General features: G+C 40.1%; 1 protein-coding gene across 1 annotated transcript in view; it reads left to right on the top strand.

Annotated features, from left to right (window-relative positions):
- The window catches only part of Il23r (interleukin 23 receptor), a 63,484-nt gene that overhangs the window by 3,725 nt on the left and 39,456 nt on the right, over positions 1 to 20,303 (top strand). Inside the window, exons 3-5 of the mRNA XM_042274659.2 lie at positions 1,154 to 1,450; positions 9,785 to 9,908; positions 17,506 to 17,666. Coding sequence (XP_042130593.2) covers positions 1,154 to 1,450; positions 9,785 to 9,908; positions 17,506 to 17,666 — 582 coding nt within the window. The remainder of the gene's footprint in view (positions 1 to 1,153; positions 1,451 to 9,784; positions 9,909 to 17,505; positions 17,667 to 20,303) is intronic.

The following is a 20,303-nucleotide window of genomic DNA, read 5'->3' as shown; positions in this document are numbered from 1 at the left end:
AAAACAACAACGACAAAAAAGATTGCCCAGATATTGTCACAAACTCCCTTTTCGTGGCTCTGGTTCTGGTACCTATTGATGATGCTGTAATTATTTTATTACTATTTCAACATTTAAATATTTTTAATTTATGTCTAAATGTTACTTAAACAAAATGAAATCTTAAATTACATACTCAGCAAGCTAGTTCTTTAAGCTTTATGTTTCAAAGACAAGGACCTTTTTAAAATCAAATACTGATCTTTGTTCTTATCTTAATAAGATTTAAATATATTTTAATACAAGTGCTTCCAGGAAAAGCTACAACACATTTCATAAAACTTCTGGTATGTTTTCTAGATAAGAGTTTTATTTCATTAACATTCCATTCCGTTTGACTCTATATAAATGACTTTACTATTAGGCGAGTCTGATGGGAACATAACTCAAGGCAAACACTGCCACTGAGCTTTAAAATTAGTGATTCGGTGTCATGAAAGTAATTTACCCATTGTGTAATGTTTAAGTCATAGACATACACAATTTAAAAAAAAATGTTATCATGGAGATTACTGTTGCTAACAACTTTCAGTATTTCTCCTTGATTCGTCCATTATTTGCTTTTTCCCAATGTTGAGCTTTTACGAACTATGTTGTTTTGCAGCTTGCTTTTTAACTCAATAATGTATTTTGTTTTCCCTATATTATCAAATTAATGATAAGTTTCATGTAGCTATTAAGGACTCTCTCTTTGTAAGGAGTTGATCATTATAGTCACATTATGCTGATAAAAGGAACTTTTTATCTCAAACAAACAAAAACAGCCCCCCTCCAACCAACAAAAGATTGGTTGAGTATCAAAAGCATAGAATTGAATTCTGCAGTGCCCCGTGCACTACTTTGAGTCTCATCTATGAAAAAATGTTGTCACTTCATAATGGTCTCCACTTTACAGTAGAAAAGGAAATTGTATTTGCTCTCTGACAAGGACAAAGCTCAGAGGCTGTGTCGAGCTGCTGCTCATCAGGGGAACCAAAATGAAAACATACAACTGTTCTTCAGTAATCATTCAGTTACTGAAAGAAAACATTTTACATGCAGTGGCACATTCTTCTTCTAAATCCCTTACAATATTTTGCCAGCACAATTGATTATTTTATGTGTTTGTTTCCAGGAATTACAACTATAAACTGCTCTGGTAACATGTGGGTAGAGCCTAGTGAAATGTTTCAGATGGGGATGAATGTTTCTATATATTGCCAAGAAGCCCTTAAGAACTGCCGACCAATGAAGCTTTATTTTTATAAAAACGGCCGCAGAGAAAACTCTCCTATCACAAGGATTAATAGAACAACAGCTCGACTTTGGTACAAAGGCTTTTGGGAACCTCATGCCTCTATGCATTGCACTGCCGAGTGTCCTGGGCATTTTCAAGAGACGTTCATTTGTGGGAAGGACATTTCCTCTGGATGTAAGTACTATGGTGTATCTTAATGGTTAACTGATAATTGCTGGACTTTTGAACTAAAGCTAGAGGCAAATCACTACAGTTGACCTATCATATAGGTTTAAGACAGGGGCTCAATTCAAATGAGTCAGGTTCATCAGCTCTGAGTTATGGGGGCTGGTGAGACCCATACAAAGAAGAAAGATTATGGCTCACTGGGACAGCCACTGTCACAGAGGGCCCAGTGTACCTTGATCTGTTGGGTTTTCAAAAGAAGACAGAATTATGGAAGTTTGATGTGAACACCATAAATTTTAAAATATTGCAAATACCCCCAGAACAATTTTCCCCACTAGCCTGAATAAATACAGTCTATGTGAAAGCCAACACCTCAGGTCTGAGAGGCTTCTCTTAGGTAAGGATGGATATGGAGGAGGCAGGATGGTGAATTCCTGATCAACCTAAGCCTTGGCAACAACAAAAAGTTTAAATGATGCTCTTTTCATCTCTTTTTAATTTGGTTTTTGTCAGTGAATTTGTTTTCCAAACTAAAATCATTCACTTTGAAGCTCATTGATCCCAGTGAGAGATTTTGAAACCAAGATTCAGGGAGCATTTCAAAACTATCTTTGTATTCTCACTGTCTTCCCAATGAGCTATGTGATCTTGGGCAATTTGTTTAGCTGTCCTCAACCTCCATGGCTTTTTCTGTGAAATGAAAGTAATTGTAAGCACAATATTTCAAAATTTTATTTGAATATATGTTAAAAACTTCAAAGTATGTTAGTATCTATTTCTTATTAAATGCATGTTGTTGATAAATCATAAGAAGATTCTCCAGACAGGCATGGTGGCTTCCACTTTTAATCCTAGCGCTTGGGAGTCAGGCAGATAGATCTCTGTAAGCTTAAGGGTAGACCATTCTTATCAGGAGTTACAAGCCATCTGGCGCTACATAGTGAGACCCCATTTCAATAAACAAACAAACAAGTAAACATACATAGGGAGATTCTCATACAATCTCTTGTTCTTAATCCCATAGTTCCTATTATGAATTACCATTACTGCCATCATTAAGAAAAATTCAGTCAAATCTATCTCAAAACACACCAAATCAGTTTGTGTTCACAACATTATGAAGGTGTATAAGTTCCTGTATTTATTTATATAAATATCTATGGACCTTTTGTTTTTTAAGTATTAGTGTGTCTGTGATTGTGTGTGCAAGTGTACATGTATGTGTGTGCATTTGGGTACAGAGGCCAGAGGTCAAACTTGTGCATTATTTGAAAGGAGTCTTTCACCTTGTTTTTTGAGACAAGGCCTCACACTGTGACCTGAGGCTCACCAGTTAGTCTGGCTGGCCAGGGAGCCTTAGGAATCTTCCTGTCTCCACCCACTCAATGCTGAGATTACAAGCTTATGACAACATGCCAAGCATGTTATGTGGATGCTAGGGACTAAACTCAAGTCCCCATGTTTACGCCTTACCAACTAACTGAGCCACTTCCTTATCCTCATTCTCCAGTATATCTCTGCCATTTGGGGTGAAAGATCAGAAGGGCTCCCTCCCTTCCCTTGTATTTTTATAATACTATCTAAGTTCTTGCTTCTTCCTCGGCTCCAAATCATAAATAAGAAGAGCCAGAGCAGACCCCTGGATCACTTGGCCTCATGATTGACTGCCTGGAAGCTAGGAGACTTCCTTGTTCTGTAATAAGGCCACTGTCGTGCTTTACTCCAGGCAGCTGACCAAGCATGCATGTCTTTCAAATGAGATAGCTATAGGATGAGGTGGAGGAGAGTTGAAGAACTAAGTTTTAGACTTTAATAATAAACTTGCTACATGTGCCTTGAATCAATGCATTAAACAGTAGAATGTGCCTGCATTGTGAAAAATCAAACCATAAACAGACAGCTCATCAGAAGTATGAAATCTTATTAGCTTGTCCATAATCTCAGGAAAAAAAAAATCACCCTCTCAATATGTCAGTGTTCTGCTGTTTCTCTTTTGGGGATTGATGTAAGAGTGGAGAGTGATATGCAATTTCTTCAGAGGGAAAATGAGAAATCTCCATAGTTTCTGGGAAAGGTGAGTTGTTGGTTTAAGTGAGAGGGGGAAAAATCCAAAATAAGTATCACTTCTATTAAAAAAAAAAAATCCAGCAGCTTTGGGTTTCAGTTCTGTATCTTACTTACAATTCCTGATTCAAAGAGCACCTCATTCTCTAAACAGACAGATGTGGTGATGGAGATCAGAGCAGGTGGTTTTATAAGATGGAACAAGAAATCAAAACAGTTACCACCATGTTACTTTTAGTTAAAGCAGAATGGGTCTGCCTTATGCTGGGTCTGGGAGAATGAACCATTAATACAGGATGTTGTTGAGCCTCCTGTTTTCAAGCAAACTTGATCTTAAACTCCAATTTGGTGCTGAGCACAGGCCCCTTCATTTTGGTTTGAATAGTTAGTTTATTTTCCTAGTGAAGGACCTTCATCCAAAACAACAGCAAACATGTTCTTACAAATTTTACTTAACAACCCTTCCCTGTGTGTACCAGAGTGCAGGTGACTCATACTCTTAGTATGGTTGAGGGGTTTCTGTCCAAAGCCCAGAACCAAGTCAGAGGATGCTCCGCTCCCCCTCTAGGACAGCCTAAGAGAAGCTCTCATCCTGTACCATCACTCTTTCCATTCATTAATTTTTGAGGTGTAATTCCTCATAGAAACCTTGGGTTATGAGTGTGAAAACCCAACTGCCAGGCAAGAATTTACTCAACCCCCTGGGTTCAATTTGAATGAGCTTTGGGGCTGAGTTCTCAGCAAACTTACTTCCTATTAACTAGGCCAAAAGGGGGGACTTGAGGGTTTTGTGGTGCTCTAGAAAGCACACTGCTTTCACTGGGCCACTTTGATACAAGATATTTGTTCTGTAAGCTTTACGATGTCAAGTAGGCATCACTGTTTTGAATGGAGTGGTTGCAGGCATTTTGACACATCATGGAAGGTAGAAGGAAAGTGGGTCAGTGTTTTCCCTGAAACTATACAGGTATTTCAAAGTCTTTCTAATGAGTGATTCCTGAAACATCACTATCACAGTTTCCACTATAATCCATAATCTTAAATGCTTCTTAGATTCTTTCTCTGATTGAGAACACATGATGGGAAATTTGTTCAAATAGGGGTCATTGAAAAGTGTCAAATTAAATAAACCATGTTGGTGATGTTTCCACTTAACCATTTACTTAAAATTTTAAGCATTTTTTTCTTACATATTTTCAGTCTTTGGCCTACACTTACGATTATGAAAGAATTGTTAGACACTCAAAACCCTGAATATTTTCAGTGTTGCTCCTTGTGTGGATAGCCTAACCTGCACCTTCCTGCAGTGACTTAGTGATCTCCACCTGAAACTTCACGCCTCTCTCCATCTTAATTCTTCTCATTATCATCTTTTGAATTCGCCATTCAATTCATGGGATAAACTTCAGTGATTGTTTTACAAATGTACCCAAAAATGTGCTAAGTACTAGAAATACAAAGTAAAGAGAACCACAGACCCTGCCGCTTCAGAAGATCTCAGTGGCAAAGGATCTCTGGTTAGACTGAATTAGTAAATCTCCTGGTAAATGATCAGAGAGCATCCAATAAGGGTAGAAGGGTGGGATGGGTGTGAGAGAACAAAATCTTAATCCTCTGTGTACTCTGGATATTCTCAAGAAGTGGACAGCCAGTTTTGTTCTTGGATAGCTATAGCCTAGCAGTGAATCTAACACTGGGATGTTCCTCTTGGGACTTTACTCTCTAGCTCCTTATTCGGCTTCCCACTAACATACATTGCTCACTTAGCCATGTGACAGAGTTGTCACTTTTGTCTTTTCCGAAGTTGTTGCCAACCATCCATTTGCAGTCCTGACCATTTGCTTCATGGAAAATAGTGTGAAACAAAGTCCAGAAAGTTGACATGTGTCTTCTGTAATTGTCAAATTACAGGGCTTTCTGTCTAAAACCACAGGAAAAAAAAGTAGCAAAAATAGAAAAACCCCTACCAAGCCCACGAGCTCATCATTCTACCCATGACATAATCCCACTGTTATAATCCACAAGCTCTCACAACCCAGAGTACAGAATGATGTAAGGTACTGTTGCCATGCTTACCTCTTTCAAGTTCAAATGAAACTTCAAGATTTCTTTCACCTTGTGGGAGCCCACGTTTCTCGTTGGAACCTAACGCTACCACTCACCAAACTCTTACAAAGCACTTTCATGTCATCATTGCTGTTTGAAAATAGCTTTTAAAAAGAAGATTGAGTTGTTTGTATGGGTTTCTGTGTGAGAATGCATGTACATATGCGTGTGAAGGTAGGGAGGCTAGAAGAGGTCACTGGGTATTTTCCTCTCTCACTCTCCTTCTTTTTTCTTTGAGGCAGAGTCTCTCTCTCTCTCTGAACCCAACAAACACTCTCAACCACTGGGCATCTCTATAGCCAAGAACACAGCTTTTAATAGTAAAACTGATTACATTCAACATACACAGTTAAAAAGCTTTTGATGAGCAAAAATAGAAATGCCTATTAAGCACACGAGTCCATCATTCTGCCCATGACATAATCCCATCTTAACAATTGGAAATGTGTCTTTGAAGTTTCAGCATTTCCCTTTCTTTTTCCCTCTATGGAAACTGCTGCAATATACTTCTTTGTAACATACTTTTTAATCACTTTATCATAGAGTCACTACTCAGTAATATATTTCTAACAACTTCTAAGTCCTTAAAGCATTGCCAACAACATTGTTTTAAGGTGTGTTTTAAGAGTATATCATAGCTTGCTCAGCCTTGTGTTTTGAGGGGGATTCCATGTTTTTCATTATTATTAACACTACTTTGAAGGATAGTTACATACTATTGGCAAGTTATTTTCATATGTGTGTGGATATTTCACTAAGAATACACTCCTACCTGTAAAACTGCTGGGTTGCATGGTATTGTTCTCACTAGAAACTTTTTTAATTATATGTTTTATTTATTCTGCGTGCACGTGAGCACATGTATGTGTATTTATGTGCCTATGCATATGGCATGGCACGCATATGGAGGTCAGAGGACAACCCAAGGAATCCATTCTCTCCACCATATGGGTCTTGGGGATCAAACCCCAATTGTCAGTTTGAGCAACAAGCACGTTTTCACACGGAGGGATCCTGCCAGCCCTGTTCTCGCCTTTCCCTGTTATTATACACAAAGGGTAAACCTCAGAGGTTATCCAAATTTGTACCCATGCCGGAAATGTGTTACAGAATTTCCATAAATCCATTTTAACATTTTATAATTTATAATACCATTTTTTTAAATCTTTGCCAATTTGATAGCTCTAAATAACTTTTTGAGGTTTTTTGTTTTGTTTTGTTTCATTTAAGAAAATGGTCTCACTGTTTAGCTCACTGTGTCTCACTATGGCTGACCTGGGACTCACTATGTTGACCAGGCTGGCCTTGAACTCACAGGGATCCATTTGCCTCTCGAAATAACATGTAATATTCTTGGTAGACAATTTGCAGATACCAAACTGTCTGTGTCCTTTTCATATTAATTAAATTTGCTCTTTGACAATTTCATACACACACACACACACACACACATATTCTGATGGCTCTTAACCTCACTGTCTTTTGTCTACTCTCCATCCCTGTCAACACCCTCCTCCTCACAGGTCTTTTCCCCATATTCATGTCCTTTTGTTTTGTGATCTACTGATTTTAACTGGGGCCATCTGTGTGACCATGCTTTGAAACCATCTGTCGTGCCTTGTGGGCTCACTCTCGGGTGCATAACTGAAGATAATGTTCACCCCTAACCATCAGTAGCCGACAGTTCATCAGCAGAAGCAGAGATCCATGAATCCATGATTGTCTGCGGACTGGCCCAAGCTTTACTCTTCATAATTCTCCCCTCCCAGCATCCACCACAATTTCTTCCATTTGTCTTGTAATTCTCAGCATAGTCATCTCAGGCAGGAGTTTATCTGGAGGAGAAAACCAAGAGAAATGCCCTGGAAATGTTGAGATACAGCAAGCACTCAGTATCCCCATGCTTGTTTGAAAACATCAGTCCTGGTGGCTTATTGTTGAACAACATAATTGGACATCTGGATGTCATTCGATGGCTTCTGGGGTTACATGGGCCTCAAAGACCCTGAGGGTCCAAGACTGTCATCAAAACTCTTTGTCTTAGGCTGGATTCACCCTCAAATCGAGCACCACTAAAAGGACTGTTCACTGTGACAGGAATGTCACAAGCAGCTCAGCTCATGTATTGCATAGAGAGAAACGGAGGGAGAGAGCAGCAGGGAAGAGAGTGGGGATAGGGAGAGGGGGAGAGAAGAGGGAGAAGGAGAGAGGGAGACCCTTAGAGAATTCTTATTGATTCATTCTGAGTCATGAGCTCATTCCCAAGAGAAATTCTCTGATTAGTCAGCTTAGCTCAAGGGCACCCTTGTGCACATGACCTAGTTACTGACATCCCTGGGCTAGACTTGGGTGGAGAATGGAGCTGAGGAGACTGGGGATAGTGTTGCTTCTCATAGGAAAAAATGCTAGCAGGCAAAACAAAATTTTTAAAAAAATGAGGCTATGAGGAGGACAAGCAGGGCCGGGGTGGGTGGGTAGGGGTGTGGTCAGGGATGTGGGAGAGAGAGCACATCTTGAAATAGTTCTATGAATACCAAAGCTTAAAAAAAAAAAAAACCTTTTTGATGTGGCAATGGTAAAATCTACATAGTATAACCTACTTATTTTCGCCAATTGTAAGGGTTTGCTTCAGTGGCGGTTGCTGCATTTGCTTATCTCCTTCCAGCACTCTCTTTCTAGGACTCTTCTTGTCAAAGGAAACTGTCTATTGAATAACAGCTCTCATCCTGGTCTTCCACACACTGCCTACCTGCACAACAGGCCACCACTGTCATTCTACCTTTGGTTTTGTGAATTTGACTATTCTATATACCTTTTCTAAGAGGAACCATGCAAGTCTTTTGTGTCTGGCTTATTCTGTACAGTGTCCTCAGGGGTCATGCATATTGTAACATGGTTGGAAGTTTCCTTCCCCTTACTGCTGAATCGCATGGGAACAGCAAACTTTCAAGGGGGAAAGTAAAATACACACTCCATCGGAGGAAAGAGTCTTCTGGACCAATAGGGGAAAGCTGAAGAATCTCTCACAGAGCCTGAGAACAAAGGCTTGAAGGGGAAAGGTCAGCCGCTGCAGAGGTCAAGTTCTGTGATACTGATGGAATTCTGATGGGACAGGAAGGAGTTTTCCAGACAGAAAGTTCCTGTGACCTTAACAACTGTGGCTTCAGCAGAACCGTGCAAACTAATCCTGAGAGACCAGAGGAGCTGAGGAGATGGCTCCATTGGTAAAATGCTTGCCATGAAAGCATGAAGACCTGAGGTTAGATCTCCAGTATCCACATGAAAGCCTGGCATGATGATGGCTGCCTGTAATCCCAGTACTGAGGAGGCAAAGACAGGAGAATCTCTAGGGCTTGCTGGCCTGCCAGTTTACCCAATCAGTGAGCTTCAGGATCAGTGAGAGATCTTACCTCAAAACAAACAAACAAACTAATAGCAACAAGAACAGAAAAAGGGCAAGAAAGGCTACAGAGGTGGTTCAGGGGTTAAGAGCACATACTCTACTTGTAGAAGTCCCAAATTCAGTTCCCAAAACCCACATAGGGCTATTTACAACTGCCTGTAACTCCAGCTCCAGGGAATTCAATGCCCTCTTCTGTCTCCCCAGAGGCATCTGCACTTACATGCCAAATTCCCACATAGTCAGACATGTGTAATTTACAATAAAATACATATTTAGAAAATAATATGAAAAGTAATGAAGGAAGACATCCAGTGTGGCCTCTGTCTTCCACTTGTGCCAGAATTCTCACACACATAAGTGTACACAAACCACACACACACACACACACACACACACACACACACTGTACACACATACATTCACACAAAAATATGTATAAGAATAATTTTTTAATGACTTGATTAAAAATTAAGAAAGGTAGAGTGGTAGCTGAGAGGAGATAGGATTGGAGAATTGGGGGCGGGGGACTTGCTTTATGTGAATGGGAGGATTCCGACCTTGTTAGTATCCCAAAGGAGTAGAGCCCACAGGACAGCATAGTGCGGGAAGGGGCAATGCTTGGTGACAAACTGGGTACAAGGTAGTAGTAGTGGAATGAGGAGCCCTTGGGTACTCAGTGCCAAGTGGCCCAGTTTCCCTATGAAACTGATGATTTATAAACTACCTACTTTATCAAGAGCAACTCTTAGTGATTCATTTTGTTGCAGATCCACCAGATGCCCCCAGCCAAGTGACATGTGTCATCTACGAATACTCAGACAACATGATGTGCACCTGGAACACTGGGAAGCCCACCTACATAGATACCAAGTATGTGGTGCACGTGAAGAGGTAGGTTCTATGGCACTATCAGATGCATATTCTACTGCAGATCCAACAGAGACCACGACCTAGAGACACCTACGCTTGTTAGGGAACTTAAAACCACTCCTGGGTCACTGCTGTTCTCTGCTTCATGGGACAACAAACTCTATGACCAACTCATTCTTCTCTCTTGGTAGTAACTGGTAGCAGGAGTTAAAGAGCCCATTTTAAACTGTGACCTAAATCTCAGTCCTATTCTCCTTTGAGGATTTAGGATAATGTACTTAGTCCCTCAAAATTCCCATTCTTCATCTTTAAAATGGGCCCCCAGTGCATGCTTGTTCCAATGAAATGAGTGGTTCTGGCTTTCAACTCACATGATGGTGCCAGGTCCTTAGCAGTAAGTTCAGGGGAAGTATTAACGATTAATTGTGACCTTCAAGTTTTAGTTCTTTAGGTAATACAACTCTAACTTGAATGGGAATTAAAGACAGGAAAAGTGGAAAGGAAAAAAAGATATCCTCCCATGGACTCCTCCTCCACAGCTCTGGGCAGAAAAATGCGATGCATCTGCCTACTCTATCCAGCTGGCAATCTGGCAGAAGGCATTACAGAGCAGCCTTATGACTGCCATCCAACACTATTGCCACTATATGTCCTGAGAGGTTGTTAGCCTTGCTGGATGGCTGGCTCTCAAGCTCCTGTGGAATGGAGACAATTATTAAAGCAACGATGAAACAAGAGATATCTTAGCCCATTCATGTTACTGTAACTGAATGTCAGTGACCGGCTAATTGGTAAGAAATAGAAATTCATTTCATATAGACCAGAGATCGGGAAGTTCAAGATCAAAGTGCTAGTAGATTTGGTGTCTGCCACTGGACCATTCCTCATAAGCAGTGTCTTCTGTATGTACTCAGATGAGAGGAGGAAAAACAACTCCATTCCTTCATAAGGCATTGACATCATCCTTGAGGGTGGAACCCTCATTACATCATCACCATCTAACAGCTCAATCCCTTAAGACTCTTGCACTAGAGTCTGAATCTTACATATGAAACTGACCCATTGCTCAAGAGAGAAGCTAGGTCTCAGCATGTGAGTCTGGAGGGACACTGATCAGACTATAGCAAAAGGGATTAGAATATTATGGTGCACTCAAAACTGTCTTCCTAGGCTTATGTGATTTGCCTTACACCAAGCCTGATTCATACAGGAGAAGAAAGATTAATAAACACATCAACAATCATTTACAGAGTACTGTATACAATTTTATTTTCAAATAATTTTGGACAAGTCTAGAAAATGATGCTCGATGTGTTCTAATATGAAAGATTAACTTTATAGCTATTGAACATAAATATATCATTATGTATAAGCGATATTCCAAAATCTGAAAAAAAAATCTAAAATCCAACATTTCTGGTCCTGAGCACTTTGGATAAGGGAAGTAAACTATAGTTAAACTCTGGCAAAACCAATCTGTATTTCAAATTGATGGAGTACAGATCAATGTAATTTTACTGAATTTTAAAGAAGGCGCAGTGAGACTGGAAAGATGGTTTAGAGTTAAGAGCATTTACTTCTCTTCCAGAAGACCCAAGTTTGGTTCCCAGCACCCATGTCAGATGGCTAGTAACGAACTCCAGTGCTACGTGATCTAACCCTTTGGCCTCTATGGGACCTTCACTCATATACTCCCATGTACATATACACTCACATACCTCCATGCACACATACACACTCTGTACACACACATTCACATACTCACATACACACATACACACACACACACACACACACACATTCACATACCCCCACATGTACACACATACACTCACATACCCACATGTACACACATACACTCACATACCTCCATGCACACATACACACTCTGTACACACACATTCACATACTCACATACACACATACACACACACACACACACACACACACACACATTCACATACCCCCACATGTACACACATGCACTCACATACCCACATGTACACACATACACTCACATACCTCCATGCACACATACACACTCTGTACACACACATTCACATACTCACATACACACACACACACATTCACATACCCCCACATGTACACACATACACTCACATACCCACATGTACACACATACACTCACATACCCCTATGCACACACATAACACTCACATACCCACATGCATACACACACACACATCATTAAAAATAAAAAATAACAACACTAAATTCTTTAGAGATGACATAAAGCATTTGAAAAAAATATCATACAAATAGATGTTTTTCTTCTAGCAAATTCAAAGCACACTTGCCAGTAAGCACAGACAAACAAAAGGAGCTGAAATAAGCTAGAGAAAGAAAAGCCCATTTCTCTAATAAACTGCCCAAAAGGCCTTTTCCCTCCAAGAAAAAGCTGAGTTCTACTGAATGCTGTGGGCATTGAAGGTGGAAAGCATGCAGCAGGCAAAAGAAACAAACAAAAAAAAAAAAAAAAAAAAAAAAAAAAAAAAAAAAAAACCTGTGAAGATCCTGGCTTCTTAGGGTATTTCCATTTAGCCAAACAGCAAGAGGTTGGCATAGGCAAAGTTTCACTTTCAACTCTTGTGCTTCTGTGTTCCAGTAAAATCACACACACTGTGAAGCCTGCCGCCATGGCCACCTGCTTGTTCCACAGGAAAGTAGAAATCCTTCAATGGCAGGACAGGGGAATCGGAGGTCTTCCAGTGTTGCGTGGACCTTGTCCAGCAGAACTGAGTCTATGGCTGCAATGGCTCTTCTCCTCTCTAGTGGTGCTCCCACTAGACAGAACTCTGTTATTTTCCTGTGTATCAATGGGTGGTACCAGGAAAAGACTGGCCTCTGTTACTAAGTGTCTAACTACTCTTGGCCCGCTGTCTTCAGCAGGCCCTTATAAATAGACCATCTGTGAAACTCAGCAGTGTCTGACAGTGTCTTCAGGTTGTTAATAGTTGTTGAATAGAAATGAGTGAATGGGACCCTCAAAATGGCTCAGCAGTTAAAAATGCTTGCCTCAGGCCTGACAACCTCAGTTTGATTCCTGAGACCCACAAGTCAGAAGGAGAGAACTGAATCTAAAAATTGACCTCTGACCACAATAGCATATGTGTACCTGTGAGTATACACGTACACAAAATAAATAATAAACAGATGAAAAATATTTAATTTCAACAAGTTTTAGGAAGAGAAATGGATCAGTGATAGCCCTCTACTCTGTCCCAGCCAAGCCATTTTTTTGTTTTTTTTTTTCTTTATTAAGAAATCTTCTACTCGCTCTTCATACCACCCACAGATCCCACCTCCTCCCTCCTCCCATCTCTCCCTCCCAAGCCACCACACATCCCCACATCCCCCAAATCAAGGTCTCCCATGGGGAGTCAGTAGAGCCCGGCAAACTGAGCCTAGGCAGGTCCAAGCCCCTTCCCACTGTACCAAGCCTGTGCAAGGCATCACACCACAGGCACTGGATTCCCAAAAGCCTGCCCATGCACCAGGGATGGATCCTGATCCCCCTACCTGGGTGTTACCCAAATAGTTTGAGCCAAACAACCGTCTTCTGTATCCAGAGGGCCTAGTCCAGTCCCCTGGGCCAGCCAAGCCAATTTAGCAAATATTTATTTCCTGTTTTATGACTTCCAGGCCCATCTTAAACCCTACAAGTTAAAGGGGGAAAAAGACACCAACAAACCCAAGATCATAAACATTTGGAGGTCAGTGGTTCCTCTTAGATGTCCAAAAGGCTGCCCAAAGGGAACATTTTTCTAAATCAAGCACCAGGCTCTTCTTCCAACTTGTTTCCAACAGAGTATCAGTCTTGGAGACCAGCATTTTTAACTGCTAAGCCCCATCTTGTAAAGGACAACTCTCTTGCTGTTTGGGTCACATCCTTAGCACCCCATGCATTTCTCCTTACAAGACTTGAGGTCTCAATATGTGCGGTAAGAGAACTAGCCACAAACCAACTAAGAATGTGTGTGTGTGGTTTTCTCTAACTGGAAAATAGTCAAAGATGCCCCACTTAGCACTTACCTTTACCACTAAGCATAGCTGTAGGTTTCTCGTTTTCACGTTTGAATTCTTATTTAACACAGTTTAGCCTATTTTCCCATAAGTTCTCTGTTGATAAACTTATGACCCCTCGTATTTCAGAAAATATAAGGCACCTACATAACTATCTAAACACAATGACGTAATTTAACTTTAGATACAAATTTGATATATGTATGTATACACACACACACACACACACACACACACACACACACACACACATCAAGCAGGTGTGGTAGTGCACACACACTGGCAATCCCCAGCACTTGGGAAGCCAAAGCAAGGGGATTAAGAGTTCGAGGCCAACCAAGTCCTGTGCTCATTGCATGAGTTGGCTGTTTGAAACCTGGAACTTATGCAGGGACACTTGGCTCAGTCTGGGAGGAAGGGACTGGACCTCCCTGGACTGAGTCTACCAGGTTGATCGCAGTCCTCGGGGGAGGACTTGTCCTGGAGGAGGTGGGAATGGAGGGTAGACTGGGGGTAAGGGGAGGGGGTGGGAGGGGGGAGAATAGGGGAACCCATGGCTGATATGTAGAACTGAATGGTATTGTAAAATAATATATATATATATATATATATATATATATATATATATATATATATATATATATATATATAAAAGAGTTCGAGGCCAGCCTGAGACACAGAACAACCCTGTCTTAATTTTTTTAATTTCATTTCCATTCATAAAAGTGACATTACAAATGCCTTTTAACTTGTCATAATTTAATGAGTCCTACTCCTTGCTTTCTCTCCTCATGCATCTACCTTCATTCGTTATTACAATGATGCTATCTTTCCTGTTTCACAGAGGAGTCAAGTGAATTATATTAGGGTTAAGTAAATTATCTTAAGCCTCACAGCTTATGAAAGGAGGCAAGAGGCAATATGGGAAAACACTGAAGCTTAAAGCCCGAGTTGCTAGGGACATGTTATTTGGTTCTACCCCTGTGTCATGTGTCAGCCTGAGAGAGCCCTTTATCACCTGCTAAGGTGGCCTTCGTATGACAGAACATTTCTGTGGTGTTTTAATTCATAAACTCATTTTTTAATGAAAGCATAAAGTTAGTTCCTCACATCTGTGTCTCTGTGAATAAGTCACATGAATCAAGTTCTGATTCTTGCCGAGGTATTAGGAAGCTGCAGAAATTCGGGAGTTGCTAGAGAGTCACGTAGTAATACATGGAGCTAGAATGGAACTCTACGCATGAAATGGCAGTAATCTTAAAGCTCTCTCTTCCTCACCAACCCCATGAAAGCAGTCTTGTAGAAGAAAAAAAAGTTGATGGTGTTAGATAAAGAAATCAGGCCAGTCCTTGCCTCAACTCATCAGCTTAAACATCATAATTGGAACAGTACAAAAAACAGGGTCAGATGACTCCCACAGCACCCCATTCCCAATGAATGGTGATGTGCAGATCTGTGAAGTATTTCCATTTCTTAAAAATAGGGATTTGGGGGCTGAAATGTGACTCAATTAACGGAATGATTTTCTAGCATGCACAAAGCCCCAACTCTGAATAAACTGGGTCATCTTCAGCAACAGAGGCAGTTTAAAGGACAGCTAGAGCTACATGAAACCCTGTCTCAAAAAAAAAAAAAAAAAAAAAAAGGCCAGGCATAGTGGTGCAACCCTTTAATCCCAGCACTTGGGAGGCAGAGGCAAGGAGATCTCTGAGTTTGAGGCCAGCCTGGTCTACATAATGAATTCCAAGTCTGTCGGGGCTACATTTGAAATGAGAGAGAAAAAGAGAGAGAGAGAGGGAGGGAGGGAGGGAGAAAGAGAGAGAGAGAGAAAGAGAGAGAGAGAGAGAGAGAGAGAGAGAGAGAGAGAGAGAGAGAGAGAGAGAGAGAGAACATTGAATGGCTATTTCAGAGTAGAGATTTAAAAATAGAGGACCATGAGGTGGCTCAGCAGGTAAAGATGCTCTCCACCAAGCCTGATGACCTGAGTTTGACACTGACCCACAGGGTAAAAGAAGAACTGGCTCCCACGGGTTGTTTTCTCTCTCTCTCTCACACACACACCCACATACCACACACACACACACACACACACACACACACATGTCTTCATCTCTTGAGACCTAGAAGGCTCCTACTCTGGTCTGCTTCTTCTGTTTACTGTCCAAAGGCAATATTAGCTAATAAAATTTGACAGTTTAGCACAAAGCAAGTGGAATTTGTCAGGATTAACTGGCTGACTGGAAATCCTCAGCCATACGTTGCAAAAACATTGATGTGATTCAAGTGGTGTTTAACGGTTCTCTATTCTGCCTAGTCCCTAACTCCTACCATCATCTTCTTCATTGTCTTGCACAGCAAATGACTCCTTCTCCTCATTTAATCAACTACCTGGTACAATCTACTTTCTTATGTTATTTTTGGAGATAGAGTCTCCTTGTAGCCTAGGCTAGCCTAAAACTCTCTGTATATCCAGGAATGGCCTTGAACATGAGATTTGCATGCCTCCACCTCCCAATCATGGTCAGATAGTTCTATTTTCAAAATATGTCATGGCCATCCTCATTGACCCTCACTTAAGACTTACAATAGTTTAATTCTGGATGATCCTGGACTATTGTTCTTTCTCCTGCACCACTTTTATTTCCCAGAAGTCTAACCTTCATAATGATGCCTCTGAAACTGCCCAGCCGATCCTAAATGCTCTTTCCCCTCACATGGCAAATCCCAACCTATTGGCTCCTCCTTAGAGGGTCTTTTGAGCATGGCCTGCTCCACTCCCAGCTACTTCCTGCCCTTTCATGCTCCCTTCCATGTACTTGCTGAGCTCTCATATCATCATTTCACTTAGTTGTTTTACAATATGCTGGTTTTTTTTCTCCCTGCAAAGTTGCCCTTCCGCACCCTGCTTCAGCCTCTCACCCCATCCTGATCCTCCTTTCACTCTCACCCCTTACCCAATATTGTGGCCGAAATAAATGTCCAGCTGAAAAGCCCAAAGCACTGATCCTCTGCATTGCCCCTTCACAGTGGTGGCTCATTCATGTCAAGCTGTGGACAATGCCAAGTTAGTCATTAATGGGCACTGTGAGCCCAGTGCCTGGTGGGGGTACTGTGAGCCCAGTGCTTGGTGAGGTACTGTGAACACAGTGCTTGGTGTCCACAATACACAGAGGAGTTCATGAAAATACTTAATTTTTTTAAATGAGAAAAGAATAGAACTTTAAAATTTTAATAAATAATATTAATATATATGTAAGCATACAAATAAACCAACAATACATTAACATATGAATATATGTGTGCATTTTGTTTATATGTATATTTTGCACATAACTATATAACCACTTTTATTTTTTCAATAGAGGAGGTCTACAGGGGGAAAAGTATTTGGTACCCACCAAAGCTAAACCGTGGCCTGTGCCACCCTTGAATTTGTTTTTAAAAATTCAGAAGATAAAATGAAGTTTGATTCATGATTTAGTAACAAGTTGAGTTCTGAAATCAGGTGAAAAAGATAGCATTCAATGTTTCTGGAACAAGTAAACTACATAAATATAACTGCGTTTTCTTATAGTTTAGAGACAGAAGAAGAGCAACAGTATCTTGCCTCAAGCCATGTTAACATTTCCACTGACTCATTGCAAGGTGGAAGGAAGTATTTGGTATGGGTCCAAGCTGTCAACGCCCTAGGCATGGAGGATTCACCACCACTACAAGTCCATCTGGATGACATAGGTAAGGAATGAGAGATGCTACATGTCTTTTATTACAGACAACTAATTTGCACTGATGGTGTCAAGTGGTCTAAATCTGAACAAAGCACACCTAAAGTCCCTGCAGATTATAAACAATCGAAATTTTCTGATATTCTTCCACCTGAGGCAATTCTGCAATTGGGCATCCTTCTAGTCTCATTTCTAGATGGCAGTGGTTTTAGAAATATGTTTTGAGAATTTGTATTCCAAAAGCCAGAGAGACTAAGAGAGACAGGAAATCTACCTCAAAAGAACTTGTCACCCTTCAAGGGCAGATGCAACAAAACAAGGATTGTACTCAGATATGATGAACCTTATGTTGTAAAAGCCATGGCATACTAAAATACTATGCTCTGTGTACTGTGTATCAGGGAGGGCCCTTTTCAAGTACATAGAGATTGCTGAAAATTGTATTGACATCTCTAATTTCACTAACCAAACTCGTGTTAGCATGTTTTAACTTGAAATATTTAGACCCTGCCTTTTAAAGGTTACAATATTTAATAAGCATTTCTATTAAATAACCTACAGTATTGTTTTCATTATTATCTGAGCATGTGATTGTTTATTCCCTTGTTGGAGATTTATACTACTCTCAATTTCCACCATCATTAAATATAATGTCATGATAATTAGCTAAGGTACTCTTCAAGGGTAAATTAGTTTATTCAGACTTAGCAGTACAATGTGAATATGTATGCCATTGTAAACTATATATGAATTGAAAGAGGATGAGGCAAGAAGTTTCAAAGGTAAAATGAGGATGACTATATAAATTGTTTTGCATTAATTACCCTTGCATACAGGGATTAGTAACAAAGGTGATGTCGACCCAAACAAGGCCAGACAGCTGATGGACAGACGTTGCACAAGCATTTTCTGTGGAATGTTAGGGTTCTGGCAGAGTATTTTGTGACCAAATCTGTAATCATACACATGATCATGAATTCCTTTCCCTTTCTATCCTCACCCCCAACTTTACATACTTATTTTTTGTTAAGAGGACTTACCATAGTTATTATATTTTGATTTTGATAATTTTTACAGGGTTCAGAATGCTTAATGGTGCTATTCTGAATGCCTGCACCAAACTCAAGTGGAAGACAGGAGGAGGAATATAAGTTATGGCTTTGATAGCACTTTAAAAAGTTTTAAGTGGTCCCAGAGCCATGTAAGTCTACTTTCTTAACTCCAGAAAAATTCAGAAACTGACTGCTATTGAAACACAGCTTGTCCTAGTAAAAGGAAAATAACTGTGTAATTTGGGTGACATAAATCAGCTACAGTGAGCTCTGGGAAGAAACTAATTTCACTATGATGTTTATGCTGTTTAGTCCTGTATAAAGCATATTTGAGTTTTATACTTCTCTATAAATTATCTACCTGTGTACATAATTTTAGGTAATTGTTAATTAAACAGTAGCTTCCCAAAGTGCATTCTATGAAGTTAAAAATGAATAAAAATTAATTAATTCATAGAGGATATTAAGTTGTAACAATAGTTCCTAAAGCCTAAATGCAGGCTTCTGAGTTGATAATTTATCTAACGAAGACAAAGGTTTTCACCTTTATAATATACATATAGAATAAATAAAAAGTATCAATAATATATTCTGTTCATATAAAGAAATTTACAGGGACTGGAGAGATGACTCAGAGGTTAAGAGCATTCATTGGCTGCTCTTCCAAAGATCCTGAGTTCGATTCCCAGCAACCACATGGTGGCTCAGAACCATCTATAATGAAATCTGGTGCCTTCTTCTGGCCTGCATGCACACATGCAGGCAGAACTCTATACATACTAAACAAATAAATCTTTTTTTAAAATTTACAAATGGAAAAAATTTACAGATGTTTATATAGTTTAGAAATATGAATATTCTAGCTACTACACTATTTCTTCTAGAATAACTATAAGGTGACCCATCAGAATGTCAGTCCCCCTTTAAGGACACACAACGTCTTACTCTTAGGGAACTTGTTCATTGCAATGGGAGAAGAAAACAAGTAGCAGCAGATGTAAATATTCACAGATTTCCCTCTTCCCCAACAGAAGAAGGTTACTGTGAAAGGTATGTTTAACAGCTTATCAAGAAAGATCATCTGAAATAAATACAGATGCTGTGTCAGCTTACTGTTACTGTGACAAAGTACCTGAGATAATAAACTCGTAAGAAGGAAGGATGTGATACAGCTTGACTTTTTGCCAGTGTCAGTCCACGACTGGTTGATCCCATTGCTTTGGGCCCATAGTAGAGAAGCACGTCACGGTAGAGCCTATGGTGGAAGAGGCTGCTTACTTTATCATTGCTAGGAAACAAAAAGAGAGAGAGAGGAAGGGCCAGAGTCGCAAATATACCTCTTAAAGTCACACATCTCTTTGATCTAAGACCTCCTACTAGATTATACATCTTAAAGTTCCTGTCATCTCCCAGTGGTGTCTAGGTGGGTACTAAGCCTTTAACACATGGGCCATTGAGAACTTTTAAAATCCAAGCCATGGCAGAAGAAATACCTCCTTTATCTCTTTTTTATACTCCAGATAATGAAGCCAGCAGTTGGAGTTTCATTAGACTTATAGGAAGTACTTTTCTCTTACATAATAAATCAGAAAATA

This window comes from Peromyscus maniculatus, chromosome 3, assembly GCF_049852395.1.
Source record: "Peromyscus maniculatus bairdii isolate BWxNUB_F1_BW_parent chromosome 3, HU_Pman_BW_mat_3.1, whole genome shotgun sequence".
Taxonomy (NCBI): Eukaryota; Metazoa; Chordata; class Mammalia; order Rodentia; family Cricetidae; genus Peromyscus; species Peromyscus maniculatus.
This window is presented reverse-complemented; position numbering and strand designations above follow the sequence as displayed.